Genomic DNA, 19,048 nt, shown 5'->3' with positions numbered 1-19,048 from the left:
CCTAGGTAGGCTAGGCCATGTCTCGACTTATGATATTTTCAAGTTACGATGGGGTCATCAGAACGCATCTCCATTGTAAGTCGGATTACCTATATTTAAAATTTTCAAAACAAATGGAATTTATAACCAACCCACATTATAGTAATTATTGTGTTCATATTTACTTTAAAATTAAAGCAACAATTTTTTTCTACATTTTTATACTGAGACTGTGTGTTGATGGAGTTTGTATTTCTAGATACATGAAGACACCCACTCATCCACACACACCCACACACAGGGCACAGATGCTACTATCAGGAGGGAGTGTGTTGTCTTCAATAACATGCTCAGTGGGTACATAAAAGAAATGGCAATATAAATACATTAGAAAGAGAAAGTTGATCTGAGGCTAGCAAAGGCAGGAATGATATTTGGGATACAAAGTGAGTAACCTGAGACAGTTTAATGGAAATAAAGGACCAGATGTGGGAGGACAGAAATGACCTCTAAGCCCAACATGGAAGGCAAGTGAAAAAGAACCGATGACACAAAGGGCCTCAATCTTCGAAAAGAGATGCTGTTGTTAATAAATGTCTTTTAAAAAAAGACTCTCAGGATCAGATCTCAATGAACAATAAGATCTGTGAGCAAAGCCTTCTCTCTGAGCATGACTCACTCCCTGGCTTTGCGTGACATGCACAGATTTGCAGAACAGCAGGAGGACCTTCAGGCTTCAGGACATCGGGATAATTCAGGATTCCTCCTCCAGTATCATTAATAAAAGACAGAGATCGAGGCCAGGTGGTAGAATCTCGACATGTCCCTGTGCAAATACGTAAACTAAAAAAAAAACCTACCCTCCAAAGAGAAGCTGACTCACTGTCCCATTTTCGCCTCTGCACCATCCTGACACCAACAGTGACTCTCTGTGTTCATCTTGCCATGGAAACAGCAGCTTTAAGTAAAACACATTCTTCAAATCATAATAAGCTGTAATACAGAAACCACATCGCTACTCGCTGACACGATCACGTTGACAGACACCAACATGTGGTGTGCAGATGAACAATAAGGCTACTGATAAAACGGAAATGAAGCTGTCTTTCATTCAATCCTACAACAAAGAGACCCATCTTTAATTAACACATTATGTTGCTCGCAAGTGGTCAAAAAGGAGCATTTGTCAAATCAATTGGAATCTTTCCCCTGTCACAGCAACACTAGCCAATCATGGGCATCTGTGAGCTCATGTATGCAAAAGAGGGCAGATAGGCCTTGACTGTGTTTCTTGTTAATGTGTTATTGCTGCCATGTAAAGCAGCAGTAGCAGGAGTTTAAAAAAATGTGCTCAGTTGGCTTCACATGGCTCACAGGAAACACGTTTTAGAGTCACCCTGCTTGATTTTTAACTGTTGGTGGGTGGGAATGAGCAGGGAAAATAAATAGAATATCAGAAAATAGAGTGGGGGTAGGCAATACAAGAAATTATTTATATCATATATATCATAAATATTAAGATTTTTTTAAATGCAATATATTTTGTGTAAAGAACTACCACTGTGTCACACACTTCTAGTAAACTTTCCAAATTCTGAGTAGTATAGAGGTTCAATTAAAATCCAATTAGAGCACAAAAGTTAAATTAAGTGCTCTGTTAGACCAAAATGAAATATTTTGCCAGCTCTGCTATATGAAAACTAATGAGAAACATCGGGAAATCAAACAAACAGAAAAGCCAGGAACAAAAAACACACACAGAATAGAGGGCAAAAGCTTGCAAAAGAATGAATGAGCAGTCTAAATAGACAGTGATTAAAAGAAAACAGGAAGCAGGTGTACTAGCTGTCAGGTGTGTGTGAGTTTTGTCATGTCTGGACTGGATTTAAATTGTAAAGCAGCTCATTGGAATAAGAAGAGGATGATACTATGATGTGCAGAAGAGGTGTAAAAATGGTTTTAATGGTTTGCCAAATAAAACTTATACGAAAACATATCTGTAGTGTTAATCAAGGTAAATGTAAAGTATAATCAAATCAAAACACACCATAAGACATTATAAGACTTCATTTGACAGCAATACATATAGGTGGCCATCTGTGAAAACAGTTTCTGTCTAGACCAAAACTCCAGTATTGCTAAGCCATCTTGAAAAAGTTGGGACTTGTGTCCACCTGTGATCATTATGTCTTTGGGGCTTTTACCAACTAATGTGGCATGACTGAAGTGGAAATTAGAGTTGGGAATGTATGCAATTTTCTCACAAGGGAATACTGCCTTAGTGGAAATGCCTATACACAGCAGCTGGGCTACACCAACACCAACTTGTGAGGGTGGGCCACATTTTATTTTGCTCCAGCTAAAAGTGGAGTATGTATAGCTAAATGGCCTCCAGCTGGTTGTGCAGACAGCTTTGAAACCAAGCCTGATATAGCTGTTTAAGAGGCACAGGGCATGAACACAGTGTGGGTGGAATCAGAGCTGGATGGAAATTTAGCAAGCATGACAACTAGATATTCAGGCAGTATTCAGACAATGGATGGATATATACTGGAATATACTGGTATACACTTCATATATTCTTTATAATGTTCTGTGTTATACCTTGAGTATTACCAAGGTTTCAAAAGTTTTGAACAAGCCAGTATAAACACAAGTGATCAGAACGTCTCAGCAGCCAGACATGTAGCGGTCACAGAAAAGTCTGGTATGTTTCTAAATGTTTAAAACATTTTATAAATCAGCTACAGCCACGGTTAGTGTTCATTTGACTGAGAACAAACAATTATGAGTGCCAGAGCATTTAAAGCCGGGTTCTTTAAATCAGTGGTCCCCAATCTTTTTTGCGCCACGGACCGGTTTAATGTCAGACAATATTTTCAGGGACCGGCCTTTAAGGTGTGGCAGATAAATACATAAAAAGAAACTGGTATTTTCTAAATATAATAATTAACGTAAATCCACGTTGTTTTTTTGTTCATTTTGCTAGATTGGGGGTTTTAATGTAGCGGTAATGTATTATGTGTCACCGGCCGGAGCAGCCCTTTTAAGAAGGTAGCGGATGTAGGTAAGACATGTGACTGAGGCATCTTGACATACATCAAAAGTGAGTCATAGACAGATGTGGCAGAGAGAATCTGGTAATTTCCCCCCAAAAAAATCATTCAGAATCAGATGATAAATAAAACAGAAATAATGTAAGTTATTCATTCTTTCTGTGCGGCCCGGTACCATTGACCCACGGACCGGTGGAGGTCCACGGCCCGGGGGTTGGGGACCACTGCTTTAAATGATCAAATCAAGTGATAAATGCTTATATAAATGTTACATGAAAGTGTTGCTATCCAAATGGATGGTACCCTTCAAGTCTTGAAAAAGATATCCATAGCCATTAGACTGAGCCCATGAACCTAAGCTGACTGAGGACAAAAGTGAGGTTAACCCAACAGCTGGTAGGGTTCACAACAGTGAAACAAGAGCACTATTAACAAGCCCATTTTAGTACAAAGCTCAGATTCCATAAACTTGTGTGGGTTGTAGATCTTAACTGGGAACTTTTAGTGTCTAAACAGAAAGACATGGGACACAGTGAGTGGTCATTATAAGTGCAGGGGCACACTGGGTTCCTAAGTTGTATCAAATAACACAATAATATATTCCATGTTCAGTGTAAGAATCCAGTGTAAGGATATCATGTGAAGTTGATTCATGTAACAGAAGGACAATTCTTACACTGGAGCCTCACTGCATCAAATGCAAGCTGTAACTTTGTCTTAAGGTTTTAAGAGACTGTGTCACCTGGATGTATTTTCAAGACTAAATTGTTAACTTAGAAACAGTGTAATAAGAAGAGGTGCCACTTACAAGGGATGCGACTGGCATGCCAAGGGGCGGAGTTCGTCACAAATCCATGCTTGGAGGCTGAGACAATGACCCAGGTTCCTGGGCGGTACAGAAAGGTAACCGTGACAATACCATCCTCCCTTGTGAAGCCAGATGCCAAGACTGATTGGTTCCCGTGCACCTGAACCGCAGCTTCTTTCAGAGGTGAAAGGTCACTGTTGTCAAAGATCTGGACTTTAATCAATACTTCTGTGGGATAGAGAAAGAATGAGACAATTAGTGCACTACACGTGAACAATACAACCTAATATTACAAACACTGCACCCTAACCTACTTTACTTGTGTGCACTAAACATGAAATGTGTTAAATGACTGTTAAATTCTCAAATGACATTAAAAACAGAAAATATGATCCAAACAACAATCCATTTTATGAGATCAAGACTGTACAAGACCATCTATAACAACTGACCATCAAACCATCCACTGTATAAATCACTTACATTTACTTCCTCATCTGAGCCTTCTGACATGTAGTCAGTAGTCCATCACCCATCCCTCCCCTGCGAGACTATTCACATATCCATTCCATAAAAACATCTAGTCATCCACCCAGCCACCCATCCATTTTTTTCAGTCACAAACTGAATTTTTTGCTGTCTATTTTTCTATCAATACCCCTGCTGGCCATCCATCCATTATCTGTCCACCTATTCTATCATACATCTACCCATACATTCACCCGTCCCTGCTCATCCACCATTCTTTCCATCTACTGAGCTAATCATATACTTACTCACTGTCCATCCATCTATCTGGTCCACCAATCAGTTTGAAGACAAAAGAAAACTATCCATCCACCCACAATCATATGTATACATATAACAACATTCCAATCAGATATCCATAGTCTAAATACCCCATCCAACCACCCATCTGTCCATCCGTCCGTCCATCCATCCATCCATCTATCCAACAACCCACCCATTTTATCACCCATTGTCCATCCATCCATCTCATCCACCCATTATCCATCCATCTCATCCACTCATTATCTATCTACCCATCCATCCACCAAGAAATTCATTGTCAGGTTGCATTACTTTAATTAAATTAGATTTTCTGGATCGATCACAATAACAATTTTGGAGATGTTCAATATCGTTTCCAATTATGATTTACACATGGTACTTTAAATGCAGGATATTTAAGAGTCTGCCTTGTTTACAGTGGCTGTATTTCACAATTAGGAACAGAGCTAAAGTATGTGTTACTACCATAGTCAGATATGACCAAACCTGTGCACACACAGCCAATTCATCTGAGGTAAATCCTAATTTGCTTGTGCTCGGTGTTTCTCAATACAAAGATCTTTCCAGAAATCTTGTAAATCCAACTTTTTCTCTCGCAATTCAGACTTTTATTTCTCACAGTTCTGAAATTACTTCCTTCCCGATCTATAAATGCAAACCAATTGGCATGTTTTCTTTGTTAATGACAATGTTGTGAACAATGACCCCAAACTTTAAATTATACCATCTATGAAATAGCTTGAAAGATAAGAATAAAGTGTCTAAAATCACTGCAGACACTGTCCCTGGCTCTTTATAGGAAGTTATTGATTCAGAGGCATCGATCAGAGGTCACAATGCTTTTGTCAAAAAAAATCCACTAGAAAATATAGTTAGTTGTTTGTAGGGTTGTGAACATGATCCAGAACGATGACATCCTCTCTGGGCCAAAGCTAATTTAAAATGTACTGAGGCAAAGTGAAAGATTTGAAAAAGTACATGGTGGCATTTTCTTTGCATTATAGAGGTTAAGCCAGCATTTGTGGATGACATGGCAAACTGTGTTCACAGACAATGATTTCTGGAGGTGTTAATGAGCTCATGCAGTGATTTCCATTACAGAACCATCACTGTTTTAAATGCAGTGCTGCCTGAGGGGCCCAAAGATCACAGACATCCAATATTGATATTTGCCCTTGTCCATTGTACACTGAGATGTCTCCAGATTCTTTGAAATCTTTGATATTATGTACTGTGAATTATGAGATATTCAACTGTTATACAATTTTATGTTGAGGAACACTTTTCCCAGATTTTGCTGTATTTAGGTAATAATCATTTCTTAAATCTTATAACATATGCCGAGATTCCAACAAGATCATGATAGTAAGCTGAAAGAAAAATTAATTTTATCAAAAATACCCAAGCGCATGTCAATTGTTCCATGCTAACAGCGTTAATGATGAATAGCATTATGTAAATCATTTTAAATGGCTTAGGCTAAACTATTGCTGCTTTGTTGGTAATGCTTTAATAGAATAAACATTAAATTTAGGCTTATTATTAGCATTTAATTAAACTAACCTTAACCCTAACCCTAACCCTATTCTTTTTATTGTATGAGCTAAAGCAAAGCTTGGATTAGCAACAAAATGTATATTTTAATAATATAATAATATAATATATGCCCAGTAAGAATTTAACCAACTATAGATGATAATGTCAGCACTGCTTTTATTTTGCTTAGAGATAAAGAGGAAGGAATTCAGAGGCCACAGAACATGTCACTATTCAAAGAATGTTCATTGTTATGCCCTTCACAGCCAGGGTTTCCTGTATATAAATCCACTTCCCATCCACTACACATGAATCACCCAGGGTCAAGACATTTTCCAACATCATTTTTGTTACATAAAAATCATGCAGTGTTATGGTAAATGAACTAGGGCTGCAGCTATTGATTATTTTAGTAATTGAGTATTCTACGGATTAGTCCATCGATTATATCGAGTTATCGGATAAGAAGTACTTTTTCCTTCATTAAAGAGCAATACAAAACATACAAGAGGAAAAATAAAAGACGTCTCTTAAAATTAACAATTGGTTTACTTTTGAGAAAAATTTTAATTTTTATTGCTGAAATTCCAATCAGTAAAAACTAAACCCATTTACTGCATTCATTTGCCATATTACATCAAAATGCAAATACAAAATATATAAATATAATTACTTGGAAAAAAACAGAAATGCCAATTTCTTTTTTTTAGTTTGAAATTATCCAAAACTTTGGAAACTTTCTGTTGTGTTCTTTAGTCTGAATCCCCTCTTTGCCGTTTTCTCCCCATTCCTCCATTTTTCATTCTGCAACGTCTTCTGTGTTTACTTGTCCAAGGGCCTCATTTATATATGTGGCGTACAAACAAAACTAGGCTGAAAAGTGTGTACGCCACTTTCCACGCAAAGGATGTGATTTAAAAAGAAAAACAGACTTGATGGGAGAAAGTGTGCACCTGTAAGTAAACTCTGAGCCGAGAAACACAAAAGGTGAGAAGGGAATTAGTGACACAGATAGCGTGCACAACCTTTGCATGGAAATTTATATTCACATTTATAAATGAGAACACAGAGCGGTTCAGAGTTTAGCTGGTGGTGCGTAAGTAATAATAAATAATAATTACTCCAGTTACTTAAGCCCTAAAATGAACAATAACCAAGATTATAAAAATACAATTAATTTACCCATATTCAAGTGGTTTACACTTTGTAATATATTATCTGTTGCAGTGTGGACTACTGAATGTTGGCGAGTATCCATAAAGTCTTCAGCCTACAGATGGTCTGACCCACACTAAAATCATGCCATTACCTTTTACCAGTTGCTGACTGCCAACAGATGCTCAAAGCATCTTGAGTCAAATAAAACAATCAAGCAGCAGAGCATTTTTGATCATCCTGATGTCTGATGTGATGCAACTAGTGACCATAACCAGAGAGAGCCTGACCATAAATACTGTTCTAACAAGGCAACAATGAGACAAAATCAAACGACCACCTAAAACTCTGATGCACACACTTGCTGCTTCCCAGCCCACCAATAGGCAACAACCACACACACTCCAAACAATTTGGAAATGAAAATCAGCCTACAGCGCATGTTTTTGGACGGCATGAGGAAACTAGCATACCCAGAGGAAGCCCATGAAACAAGCATGTAAACTCTGCACACAAAATGTTAAGGCAGAATTCAAACCCATAACCCCAAAAGTGTGGGGAACATGCAACTAGGGTAAAAAATAAAAAAAAAAAGCTGACAAGGTTATAAAGCATGGCCAGCTAGTATGCTGTTAAAGGTATTAATACAGATTAAGAAATTATTCAATGTTTTTTAACCTAATTGTACTTGTAGAACAAATATGACAAAAAAAAGTCAGCAAGTAATGTGTTGTGTCTTTACATTGGAAAAAAATATAATGGCTATATTCTTTCTTTTAAATGAGGGAAAGGGGATTCAGATCCATCTTTCTAGTAAATAGGAAAAAAACAGCTCAGCACCTGCGTATGTTTTTAAAGAACTGAGCTTCAAATACAGGTCAGTGATTTGTTCCTTTAAATGAACAATCAGATTCTCACAGTTGCATTCAACTAGGAAATTATAACAGAAGTCTATTTGCCACAATCAAGTATGGACTGATGCAATATTTTCAAATAACAGCATTACAGAACATTTCTTACTCTTCTAATACCACAGAGGTCTACAAATAAACTCTTAGGAATCACATGATGAATCACTTTTTACTACCCTAATTATAATATATATGATGTACACAATGTAGCATCTATGAACACTACACAACTGCTTGTTGACGTTATGTTTCTTGACCAGCTATTTAAAGCCACTTTTCTTGTCTACTAAAAAAAACTATTACCACACCTGTTAAGCAATAATCATCTTAGCACATAATAGAAGACCATTCTGAACTGTTTGCTCTTCACAAAACCCTTTTCTTTTCAGCAAAACTCTCTTCTTTATGAGGTCCTGGCAGACAGCATGCAGCAGATAAATCCCCTGATTGCCTTCTCATGGCACCTTTGCTCCAGCTGGAAGTCATCAGCTTCAGTTCGACTACACTCACTAATTCAGCTTTTACTGAAGAGGAGAAATACACTGAGGGAAAGGAGATTCAGGCATCTTTCCAGCACATGGGGAAAAAACAGCTCAGCACCTGCATATGTTTTCAAAGAACTGAGCTTCAAATACAAGTAAGTGATTTGATCCTTTAAATGAAGCAATTAATTCTCACAGTTGCATTTGACCAGGAAATTATACCAAAAGTCGATGTGCCACAATGAAGAATACACTATTATGGGAAAATAATCACTAATGGACTGATGCAATATTTTCAAATAACAGCATAACTGAACATTTCTTACACTTCGTACACCACAGAAGTCTATAAACATACTCATAGGACATGTAGGACATGATACTTTACCCTCACATGATACTGCTACCCTCTTATTGCTCATCATATGAAATGCCTATTACTTCATTAGCATTAAAAGCTTTAAACAATTTTCTTACCAGCCACTTTTTTTCTCATTAAATTAAAGAGATTAAATCAAATCCATATTGTCATCGTACCAAGAACTTCTGAAGATATCTCAGGGTGAAAGAATTCGCAATGATGGAATCACCTCTAAACTCTAAAACTGGAGACTCCTTACATGAAAGGCAAGTAACAATTTGACCATTTAAATATTCTTTAAAAAAAAAAAATAATAGCAATGTGAATGGTCTGTTACTATAGAAATAATAGCTCCCTACATTTAACAGTATATCGTGTACACAAGTGTGGCTTATGGTATTGACCACGGCTTTTCTACCCATTGGGAGACTGATGACTCAGGCAATTTGAATCTTCTAATTTCTTCTAATCAGTCACTGTAAAAACCCAAACATATTAAATATGTCATTTATATTTGTCACTGTTTTATAGTTCTTTAAGCAAAATTGTTAGCTTGCTAATGGGCACAATCACTACTGTAAGCATTAATTTGAAGCTACATAAATAATAATAAGTAGCTTATATTTCCAGTTGATATGCTTTAGAAAATATTATAGTATTTCCCGTATGGGTACATGGTGAATGAGCACCCATGCTTTATGGTTTCTATGGTGTGTTGTTGATCTTTTTAGGGAGCAAACATTTCAGTGCACTGGAAGGATTACACTAAACTGTGTTAGCTCTACTCTTCAGTGGCAGAATAGGTTTAAGACTATAGGTGCATATCAGGTAGGTCCATAATCCAGTCATCGGGGTACTGATCAGGAAATCATACATTTCAAACGCTTGAAATGTATGATTTCCTGATCAGTACCATTGAGCGAAACCTAAGTACATAATGGCTGTCCTTTAGAAAAGAACTTAACTGGCAATACTTTGTAAACTCTACAGGTGGAAAAAGGTTCATTCATTCATGTAAAATAGTTCAAAACAAGAGTTTGTCCTTTTGCTATGAAAGGTTTTGATACCTTTTCAAGGCTTCCCCAGATTCAGTTTTATCAAATCTTTTATTTTATTGAGAGAGAGTTCTTGGCACACAGGTTTCAGAGTTAAATGTTTATTGCCTGTGGGTTTCAGTATTGTCCTTACACAAAAGTACATAAGTGTTCGTGGACATCAGGTTTCAGTTTTCTCCTTTCTCATCATGTTCACTTAATGAAAATGTCACACACTCTCTCTGACTATTTATTGTGAAGGTGTGGATTTGGGGTCGCTGAGTGGAGAGATTTGCAGGCTTCATAAAAGAGTTTACATTTCCTCTGGGAGGAAATGAGTCCCAGCAGTGGGTTGAGTCAGCAACCTTCTGCCTCGAAGTTTGAAACATCTGTACAGAGTGCCAAGAGGACATGAGAGCTCAAGTGGGAAGTGGGGGTGATATTCTCCTTTTTGCTTATTTAAAGGATCCAAAAACAATGTTAGAAATGTTATTGTTTAGAAATGTTCAGTAAATTCAAATATGTAGGTTATGTAGGTCTTAAGTAAGTGGGTCTCAGACTTTCAATCGTTAAAGACATAACAAATTAAATACTATCAAATTTTGGTGCACTGTATTTACCTGTATCTTAATAGCCTGACCACATTACCAATACTGAGCCCCTTGGCAAAGACCTTAACAATCAACTGTTCAGTATTACTCTCAATTGTATGTCACATTGGACAAAATTGATTGCCAAATAATCTCTGAAACTCTATATTGCTGTCTTTGCTGACATTGTTCACCTAGTGTCTGGTACAGCATTTTTTTCAAATTCTTGTTAAATATAATTTGCAATATTTATTTTAATTTAATATTTAATTTGATCTGAACAATGCTTCTTATCAATGATGCCAATTATAAAAAAAGCTAAATCTTGAAAATATTAACAGGTGAAACTACATCATCTTCCAACACTATTAAGTGGCAAAAAAACTCAGTACACATACGGGTTTGGAAAAGTAAACTGGCAGTAAATAAAACTAAGCAGTTTATTTGCAGAGTACTGAGCACTGAGTTAGGTGGTTTGGGTCACAAGTGGATGTTCTGGCTTATTTTAAACACTGTGCTCACAAATAATGCTCAGCATTCTTAGGTAGGCACCCTATAGTGATCACTATTAATGATATTGTTAACATTTCATAAAATTAGAGAACATATTGCCAGCAGCAAGTAATACAAAATACATCATGCAGATGCACTGGGACACATCATCAGTGATGTATCCTGGGGTCATTGGGTGTTTTGGGTCTTTCAACATCAGACACCCTCGTCCAGGTGACCCAGCCGGGGTTGATCAGACTCCGGCCTGTGTCCCAGTAGCAATTGCCCACGGTTCTGCCCTCTTAATCCAAAGCCATCTAGTGGCTTTTTCTGTGGCTTCAGTTGCGGTCTTTGCCTCCCCAGTAATTCCTAGAGTGAGCACTTTGCAGAGTAAACGCCCTGCAAAACCTCTACAGCTCTACAAGTCAGCAACCCACCCGAAATAAAGATGAGTAGAATGGTTCATGTAAATTTAAATATAATTTTTATGATAATTTTGGTAATGATGAAGAATCTTTTCTTACCTAATCTTTTCCACCGAATAAAAAAAATTAGTTCATCCTTAGTTTAATCTAAACCATAATAACTAAAAAAACGTGCACTACAGATATTTTCTTGAATCGTTTATGTTTGTTTGGTGGACTGTTCAGGAATAAAATGGATAATGAATAGACAATACTAGACAGAATATCACAAGACACATCAGAGCCCAATCTCTAATATTTTAGCAGACAAAATTTGTGAATCTGTAGAGGCCACGTTCATACATCTACAGCTTCAAACTTCAGGCTGACAGCACGGTTACCGGTGGATTCAGCAAAATTGTTTTAATGCTTACGAGAAATAAAGTCGCAATTGCGAGGAATAAAGAGCTTCCATAGATTCAGGCCCAAGAAAACGACAGTTATAAAGTTAAAGTTTGGGATCATTTCAAATTAAACCATAAAGAAAACACTATACGATGCGTTTACCTTTTCTTTAGAGTAATCTGAAATCTATTTAAATTTGTACTTATTTATTTATATATTTGTATTTGCACGTAATATGGCAATTAAATGCACTAAATGGGTTTAGTTTTCACAGATATTCTTGCAAGCCATTTTATAATAAAATAATCTTTAATAAAGAGCAATACTAAAATACTTTTTATCCGATTACTTGATTAATAAGTAAATAGAATATTCGGTAGAATACTTGATTACTTAAATACTCAATAGCTACAGCCCTACTCCATTTAGAGAAAAAAAAATAACACAGCCATGGGTCACTTAATACCATACACTATGATCCAAACTGTCATTCTGAGTGCTGGATAAATTGTGCCAGGGTCAGTGGTGTAGCCTGTGATTATATGGTTTACGGCCATGTCTTTCGGCTGTTAGTGGTAAAAATCTGTGAAACTCTGCAGCAGTGCAAGAAATCACACTGGCTTGGAGGTCACACACACACACACACACACACACACACACACACACAGAGAGAAAACTCTTTAGGACCGAAGACGTTGTGCTTTCTGCTTTACGATATGACAAAACAATGTGACAACTTGTTGGCTTTCCTTTTTTTTCTAGGAAATGATTAACAGCATTAGATGTAACTATAAATGTATAAAAACTATAACCTGTTGTTCTTTAATACATTGCACATAAACTTATTTTATATATACTTAATGCTTGCAAAAACTGCTATGGTTTATGAAGTACACAACAGATTGTGGCATGCTGTTACTGGAAATGAATCAACGTCGCTTCACACCACACTGTCTTTGATTGTTTTTTTACAACCACACACACTATAATGACAGATTTTTTACTTAACTTTGAGGTTAATTAGTTCCTCATCTGTATCAATTCAGACCAATTTGAAAGTGCGTTTGAAAATAAGACCTGCTGCAAGTCAGGCTTTTTCTGTGAAACCCAAAAGGTCAAGAGTATTCTCTGGACCACTTTAGTAATGACCAAATAAAATCTATCCAATGGCTTGACACCATTTTCAACACTGATCTTTGGGACAAGGCTTATAAACTGCACATTGATCTGTGAGTCAGGCAGAGCCGGCAATTCTGGACCAACCACACATTGAAACTCAATCACTACAACATTGCAAGGGTTCTCTTTGACGCCAGGACAGGGATGTGCTCCTGCCCTGCTGTAGAAGGTTAATGCAAACAAGGATCAGTAAGATTTAATGAATGCCAGAACTCACATGAAGTCACATAAATTCAGCCTTTTACTCCAGTGGAAGTAAAACAGACTGATGGATGTAAAGGACAATAAAAAAGAAACAGGAGTTTATGATTCAATTACACCAAGCTGTTATCCAGATTTGAAATGACTAGTACCCTGATAAATCTGTTCTACAAAAAAATGCTATGTACTTGTAAATGATCTTTTTTTGATCTCAATAGAAGTAAGAACTTAAAAGATTTCTCCTCTAATGCAAATTCTGATATGAGCAATCAGAGTGGATTAGAGTACCCCACCATTTCACAATGGCTTTTCGCACCGTTTACAATCATGAAGCAACAAATTGCTTTTTTAAAATGTTTCCACAGCAGACCCTTACCAATGAGTGACAAAAAACTGGAATCAAAATAAGAAAAAAAAGACACTTTTTTTAAATCGGTGCAGCAGTTGACCTAGCCTGAGGCACTGATAGACAGGCTCAAATCCACAGCAGTCAGTTTGCATTAGTCCAAACCTGGCTTTTCTACTGCAGGCTTTCGTGCAAGACCAGAGCACTGAGGAGGCTGCGTTCGGTGTCAGCACAATTAGGACACTCATGTGCTTGCAAAGTGCAACAACAAAAAGCCAAGAATAACCCATGTTCACGCTTTGCCAGATGACTCAGGCAACATCTGTGCAAAACCTTGGCAAAGATTCACCTAGCATCAAGGCTTTTATTCATGATGCAAATTTACTGTTTAGATAAAGCACCCAAAGTATATTTTATAATGTGTAATCATGGACTTTAGTAGTGATACCAGACAGCATATTTACCTCGTGTTAACTGTAGTAGAAGTCAGTAATTACAAAAAAAAAAAAACCTTGGCTGTGGCAATGTCTGCATTCCCATACAACATCAAACATCCAACCGTAACATGAATTATCGCAGTATTAGGAAGCCAAAACTGTTCCTTTGCCGCCAGAAGAGAAATTCAATCAAAGCCCTGGTGGTAATTCAATAAAGAGCCGATTACTCTTAAATAATGTGAATGTTCTTCACAGTGTGAGCCACATGCACATGGCTGCTTCCTATGGAAAATTAAACAGGACATAATGTCATTAATGCTGAAGAAGGCATGTACCCATGACTAAATATAGACCAGTTTGGGTTCCTGGAAGCTGAATGACAACGGTTTTCTAATACTGCTGTCACACACTAAGCTCAACAAACGCAATTGAAAATGATGTCAGAGTTGTGCAAACTTTTATAACAGTCAATTCAGACCACTTTTTGTCTTCACCTGCAGCTTCTTCCTTTTTCCTCCAAAGAAATGAAAAGGCCAAAAAGGTTTTAAAAAAAACTACAAAACTAAATCTGAAGCACACTGATTTATGATGCGTTATCAAGTAGCATTTCTTGTCTATTGGCAAAAAGTCAATCAATCAATCAATCAATTAGTAAAAAACATAAAATGAATTATAATAAGCAATACAATTTCTGAACCGCAGTAAAGCCAAAATTCAGTAGTTTCAGTAGCAAAACTCAAAACAGAATCTGAGATTGCCGGTGTAAGTCTGTAGCCTGAAAGTTGAACTACAACTAAATTTCCGGTATTTGGAAAACTGTGTAACAGCAACAACTAAATTAAAATCAATTCCATTTTATCTTGTATAGCGCTTTTATCAACGCAGCTCTGCAGAAATGAACACCAATTAGAGCCAAATATGTTCTATTTAACCTACAATACCCAACATCCTCTGCACCAGAGACTGATGGTTCATTCTAAGCAAACAAATCCAATCACTTTTTCAGTTTTACTTTTACTAGACATTAAAATTTTTTATATTTACCTAAAATATTAACTAGAAATGGCAAATGATTACTAATTTTTTTTCTTCAGCTAAAAATGTCCACCCTTTCTCCCCATTTCATACAATTTTGGTACTTTTATACACATTTATACATATTTTAACAACAATATAGTTCAAACTGATCAAATGACAATTACCGTATTTTTCGGACTATAAGCCGGTACTTTTTTCCCACGTTTTGAACCCCGCGGCTTAAACAACGACGCGGCTAATTTATGAATTTTTCCTGGGTTTTTCACGGTTTCACAAACTTCAAGCCAAAAAACTGAGCAACATAACTTTAGACCAATGACATTTCCGAACGGAAACGAAAAAACGCACCTCACCTGTGTTCTGAGCTGCACGGCTTCAGGAGAAAAAACGTGTTTTTTTAAACGCACGACGATGCCAAAAGATAAACTCCCGAGAGAAATAGTTGTGAAAGGAAGGAGGAAGACAGTGAACAATGACTTTCTTGTTCAGCTACTGTTTAGATACAAGCCGCTGTAACACGTTGAGTCTGGGTAAAGGGAGAGCTCGCTAACTCCAGTTGCAACAGAAATCATATAAGCACAGACAGGTTTCCAAAACTCGTGACCCAAAATACCGCTATGCTCCTAATAGAAGCGCAACATATTTTACCCGTTACACCGTGTGTAACGTGTCTTTCGTTAAAGCCTGTGTAAAGTTCATTAGTGTAGACTTATTTACGTTAAAAATAAAAATATTTGTCAAATTCAGTCGGTGCGGCTTATATATGGGTGCGGAAATGACGTTACAAGTTTATAACATAAAAAAAAAAAACGTAATGCCTAAAAAACAGGAACGATTTCAATGGATTAGGGCAAAATCTTTTTGAGGCTGGGAGTCCTGCGTTTAGGAAGAGCCGGTGGTTACTTTGTGGCATGTGCAACCGCAAGCAAATGAGTCACAGAAGCATCGCCTGCCATAAGCTCATGAAGAGAAGTGGGGAAAAAAACGAGTGGAGGCAGAGAAAAGGCTCACGGATCACATTAATATTCCCCTAATGTCCCTGCCGAAGCAAAGAGTTCCTGCAAAGAATTTACACAAACAACTCTGAAAAAAAAATAATAACCTTGATTAAATCTAGATTATTATATTATGATAAATTATAAACAGCATCACTGTGACTCTCTTGTTGCTATAATATAATAGGTATAACTATCGAATTGTTCAAAACTGAGTGCGAATTAGTGGCTACATTATGGAGTGAAGAAGAGAGATTTTGGATGGAGTCTGCTTGTAGCAAAACACTGCTACATCAATTTTGAATTCTCAAATCTGTTCATTCAGAGGGTGGATGCCGTGAAAAGCAGCTTCTGAACCGAAAACTAGACAGAACTCGATTTGGTAATTCCGGATTGGGTTGTGTCTTTTCGAAGCAGCTGTTCAACTTTAAGAAGACACCAAAAAATGATTGACATGATCCGTACAATATATAATTTTTTTCAATCCAGTATAACAGGGTCAAAAATACAAATATGCACTTGGGTATGAACTGGTTAAATTTAGATATGCTGGGATATATAACCACATCAGTCTTGTTTAAAGACACACACAAGTTTTCTTGAGATTGAATTATATACTAAGCAAACAAGGAGAATATTATGATCCATGAACATGGATTAAGGATTTTCAAGACAAAAACTTTGATTCTTAATAATTATATTTATACACTGAAGAATTAAAAATGTTGTATAGTAATTTACGGGCTACTTTGCCACCGCAACTAGTTTGTCTAGCCTGCACTGATTCAGTGCAATATTTTAATGCGAATTAATCCAATGGATGAAGCCTTGAAACCAGTAGTAGTCGCTCAGTCGTATTACAAAGAAGACATTTGAGTGTTTAAATCCGAGCACCACCAAAAAAAAGAGTAAGGATCTGGACACTCAGCAACACCCTTTAATCTTCATCTTAGCATTATAAAGTGTCAGGAAATTGAGTAGATCCACTGGATTATGTGTGTGTAGCGGACGAAGACGTTACTTCGACGTGATTTGGATATTAATTTGAAAATGAACAGGAATTATGTCACAGTTTGCTCGTCTAATGTTGCTGTATTGAGTGAGGAACAGGAAAGTATGCAAACCAAATCATTATTATAACGATTCGAACGCCTGAATTGTTGAAATAACTGTGAAAAGTTCACCCACAATGGTTTTGACATCAAAGAAAAAGCTAATCCACAATAAGTTACTTTGTTTATTTGATCATTTCCTGCCAACTGATTTGTTTTAGACCATTCAAGTGTAATGCATTGTATGTTTGTATGTTTGTTTGTTTCTTGTTTGCATGATACATTGTTTTGCTGCTTGTTTTAGTATAATATATTAACAGTGCATTCTCCAGGAGTGGATCTGAGGTTCGCCAAAAGTAAGTTTGAACTTCTGGTGATAGGAGAAGATGAACACACTGAACTCTGCAGAACTTCAAAGCAGTAGATAACGTTCTTTTTTTTTTCTATTTTAAGTACAAGATGAAAAGAAAATCAGATTCCATCAATCGGTTCAGGGTAAAAAAAACAAAATCCCTATAAAAGTGGCGCTCAAGAACTCACCAACACCAACACCAGCACCAACACCAGCGGCTCTCTGCGCTGCGGATTTCAGCCAGACGCCGCACAAGACGAGCGAAAAGGCGAAGACTCGGGAAATCCGCGGCGCCCGCATTCTTACAGCGACATCACAGAAGTACATGGGGAGGCCATTCGTCCATGTTTTACTACTCGGCATGAAGCACAGGGAAGTGCTGATCCCGAGATGCCCACCGCACTCCGCTCTCTGCACCCTCCTCTTCTCTTCTCTTCCCTTCTTCGAGCCTCTATTGTCCTGTACAGGGAGGGAGGGAGCTTGTGTGTGCGCGCACACAGGCAGGCAGGCAGACAGGCAAGCGCGCTCCCGTATCGCTACCCTGCCCGCATGCGCCCTCTGCTGTTAGAAACTATATGCTATTATCATTAGTGACTGGTACACCGTCAGGTTTAATCTTTAGAAAGGGCCAAAATGAAATACTGGATCTAAGTAGAGTGCCAAACGCTTTAAGTCAACTTTTAAACAAGACGACAGATGGGATGCAAAATAAAATGCAAAAGTAAAACCGTACATTCTGTTCTTGTGTACATTTGCCTGAGCAGGATGCTTGGCATAGATTCTTGGCTGTCGGTTCATTAATGTTCTGGGTTCGGTTCTGTGCAGGAGTAACTCTCAGGATAGAGTGATGGTGCATCGGTGAGACATTTGTGTGCTTTTGTTCATCTTCAGAACAGAGAAATAGTTGCTAGCATACATATGAACCTCCAAACATAGAGAGGTTTCAAGCAGCCTGTTGGCAGAGATGAGGCATCGTTTTAGGCATGATGGGTGAAAACTGTGCAGCACTTGTACGTCAAACTTATAATAGAAGTATAATATTACCCCATGAGTCAGATTTAAAAGATTTGTTGGATAGAAGTGGCCTGGTTGCCTTGAGTTACGAACATGTCTGCTGTAGTGGTGGACAGTAAACAAGTAAATGTAAATCATAACTGTACTTAAGTAGCTTTTTTGCGTATATGTACTTTACATATTTCCATTCGGGGAAATTTAACTTTAGCTTTACTACATTTCAAAGTCAAATATCTTTTTACTTAACTAGTAGAGCACATGCACTGTTTTAAACTTGTCTTGATTGACGCTTGTTGGTATCTACTTATCACCAACATACAGTTCAGCGCCAGTCCAACAATACATTTTGAGAGGAATAAATAGTGGATGAAACTTCTGACTCTAACTTGCCACAACACCTGTGGCTTTATTTGCACTTTTTTTTTTAAG

The 19,048-nt window shown here is 37.3% G+C and overlaps 1 protein-coding gene across 2 annotated transcripts in view; it reads right to left on the bottom strand.

The window, feature by feature from the left end:
* The window catches only part of fam171a2a (family with sequence similarity 171 member A2a), a 41,542-nt gene extending 23,211 nt beyond the window's left edge, over positions 1-18,331 (bottom strand). The window contains exons 1-2 of one of the 2 annotated variants that reach the window (XM_046866369.1): positions 17,794-18,331; positions 3,844-4,071 (exon numbers count right to left, since the gene is read on the bottom strand). In XM_046866369.1, coding sequence (XP_046722325.1) covers positions 3,844-4,071; positions 17,794-17,968 — 403 coding nt within the window. In that variant the 5' untranslated portion in view covers positions 17,969-18,331. The remainder of the gene's footprint in view (positions 1-3,843; positions 4,072-17,793) is intronic. The other variant, XM_046866370.1, reaches the window with a different exon arrangement.
* Positions 18,332-19,048: the final 717 nt, after the last annotated feature.

Source organism: Silurus meridionalis, chromosome 14, assembly GCF_014805685.1.
Source record: "Silurus meridionalis isolate SWU-2019-XX chromosome 14, ASM1480568v1, whole genome shotgun sequence".
Classification (NCBI taxonomy): Eukaryota; Metazoa; Chordata; class Actinopteri; order Siluriformes; family Siluridae; genus Silurus; species Silurus meridionalis.
This window is presented reverse-complemented; position numbering and strand designations above follow the sequence as displayed.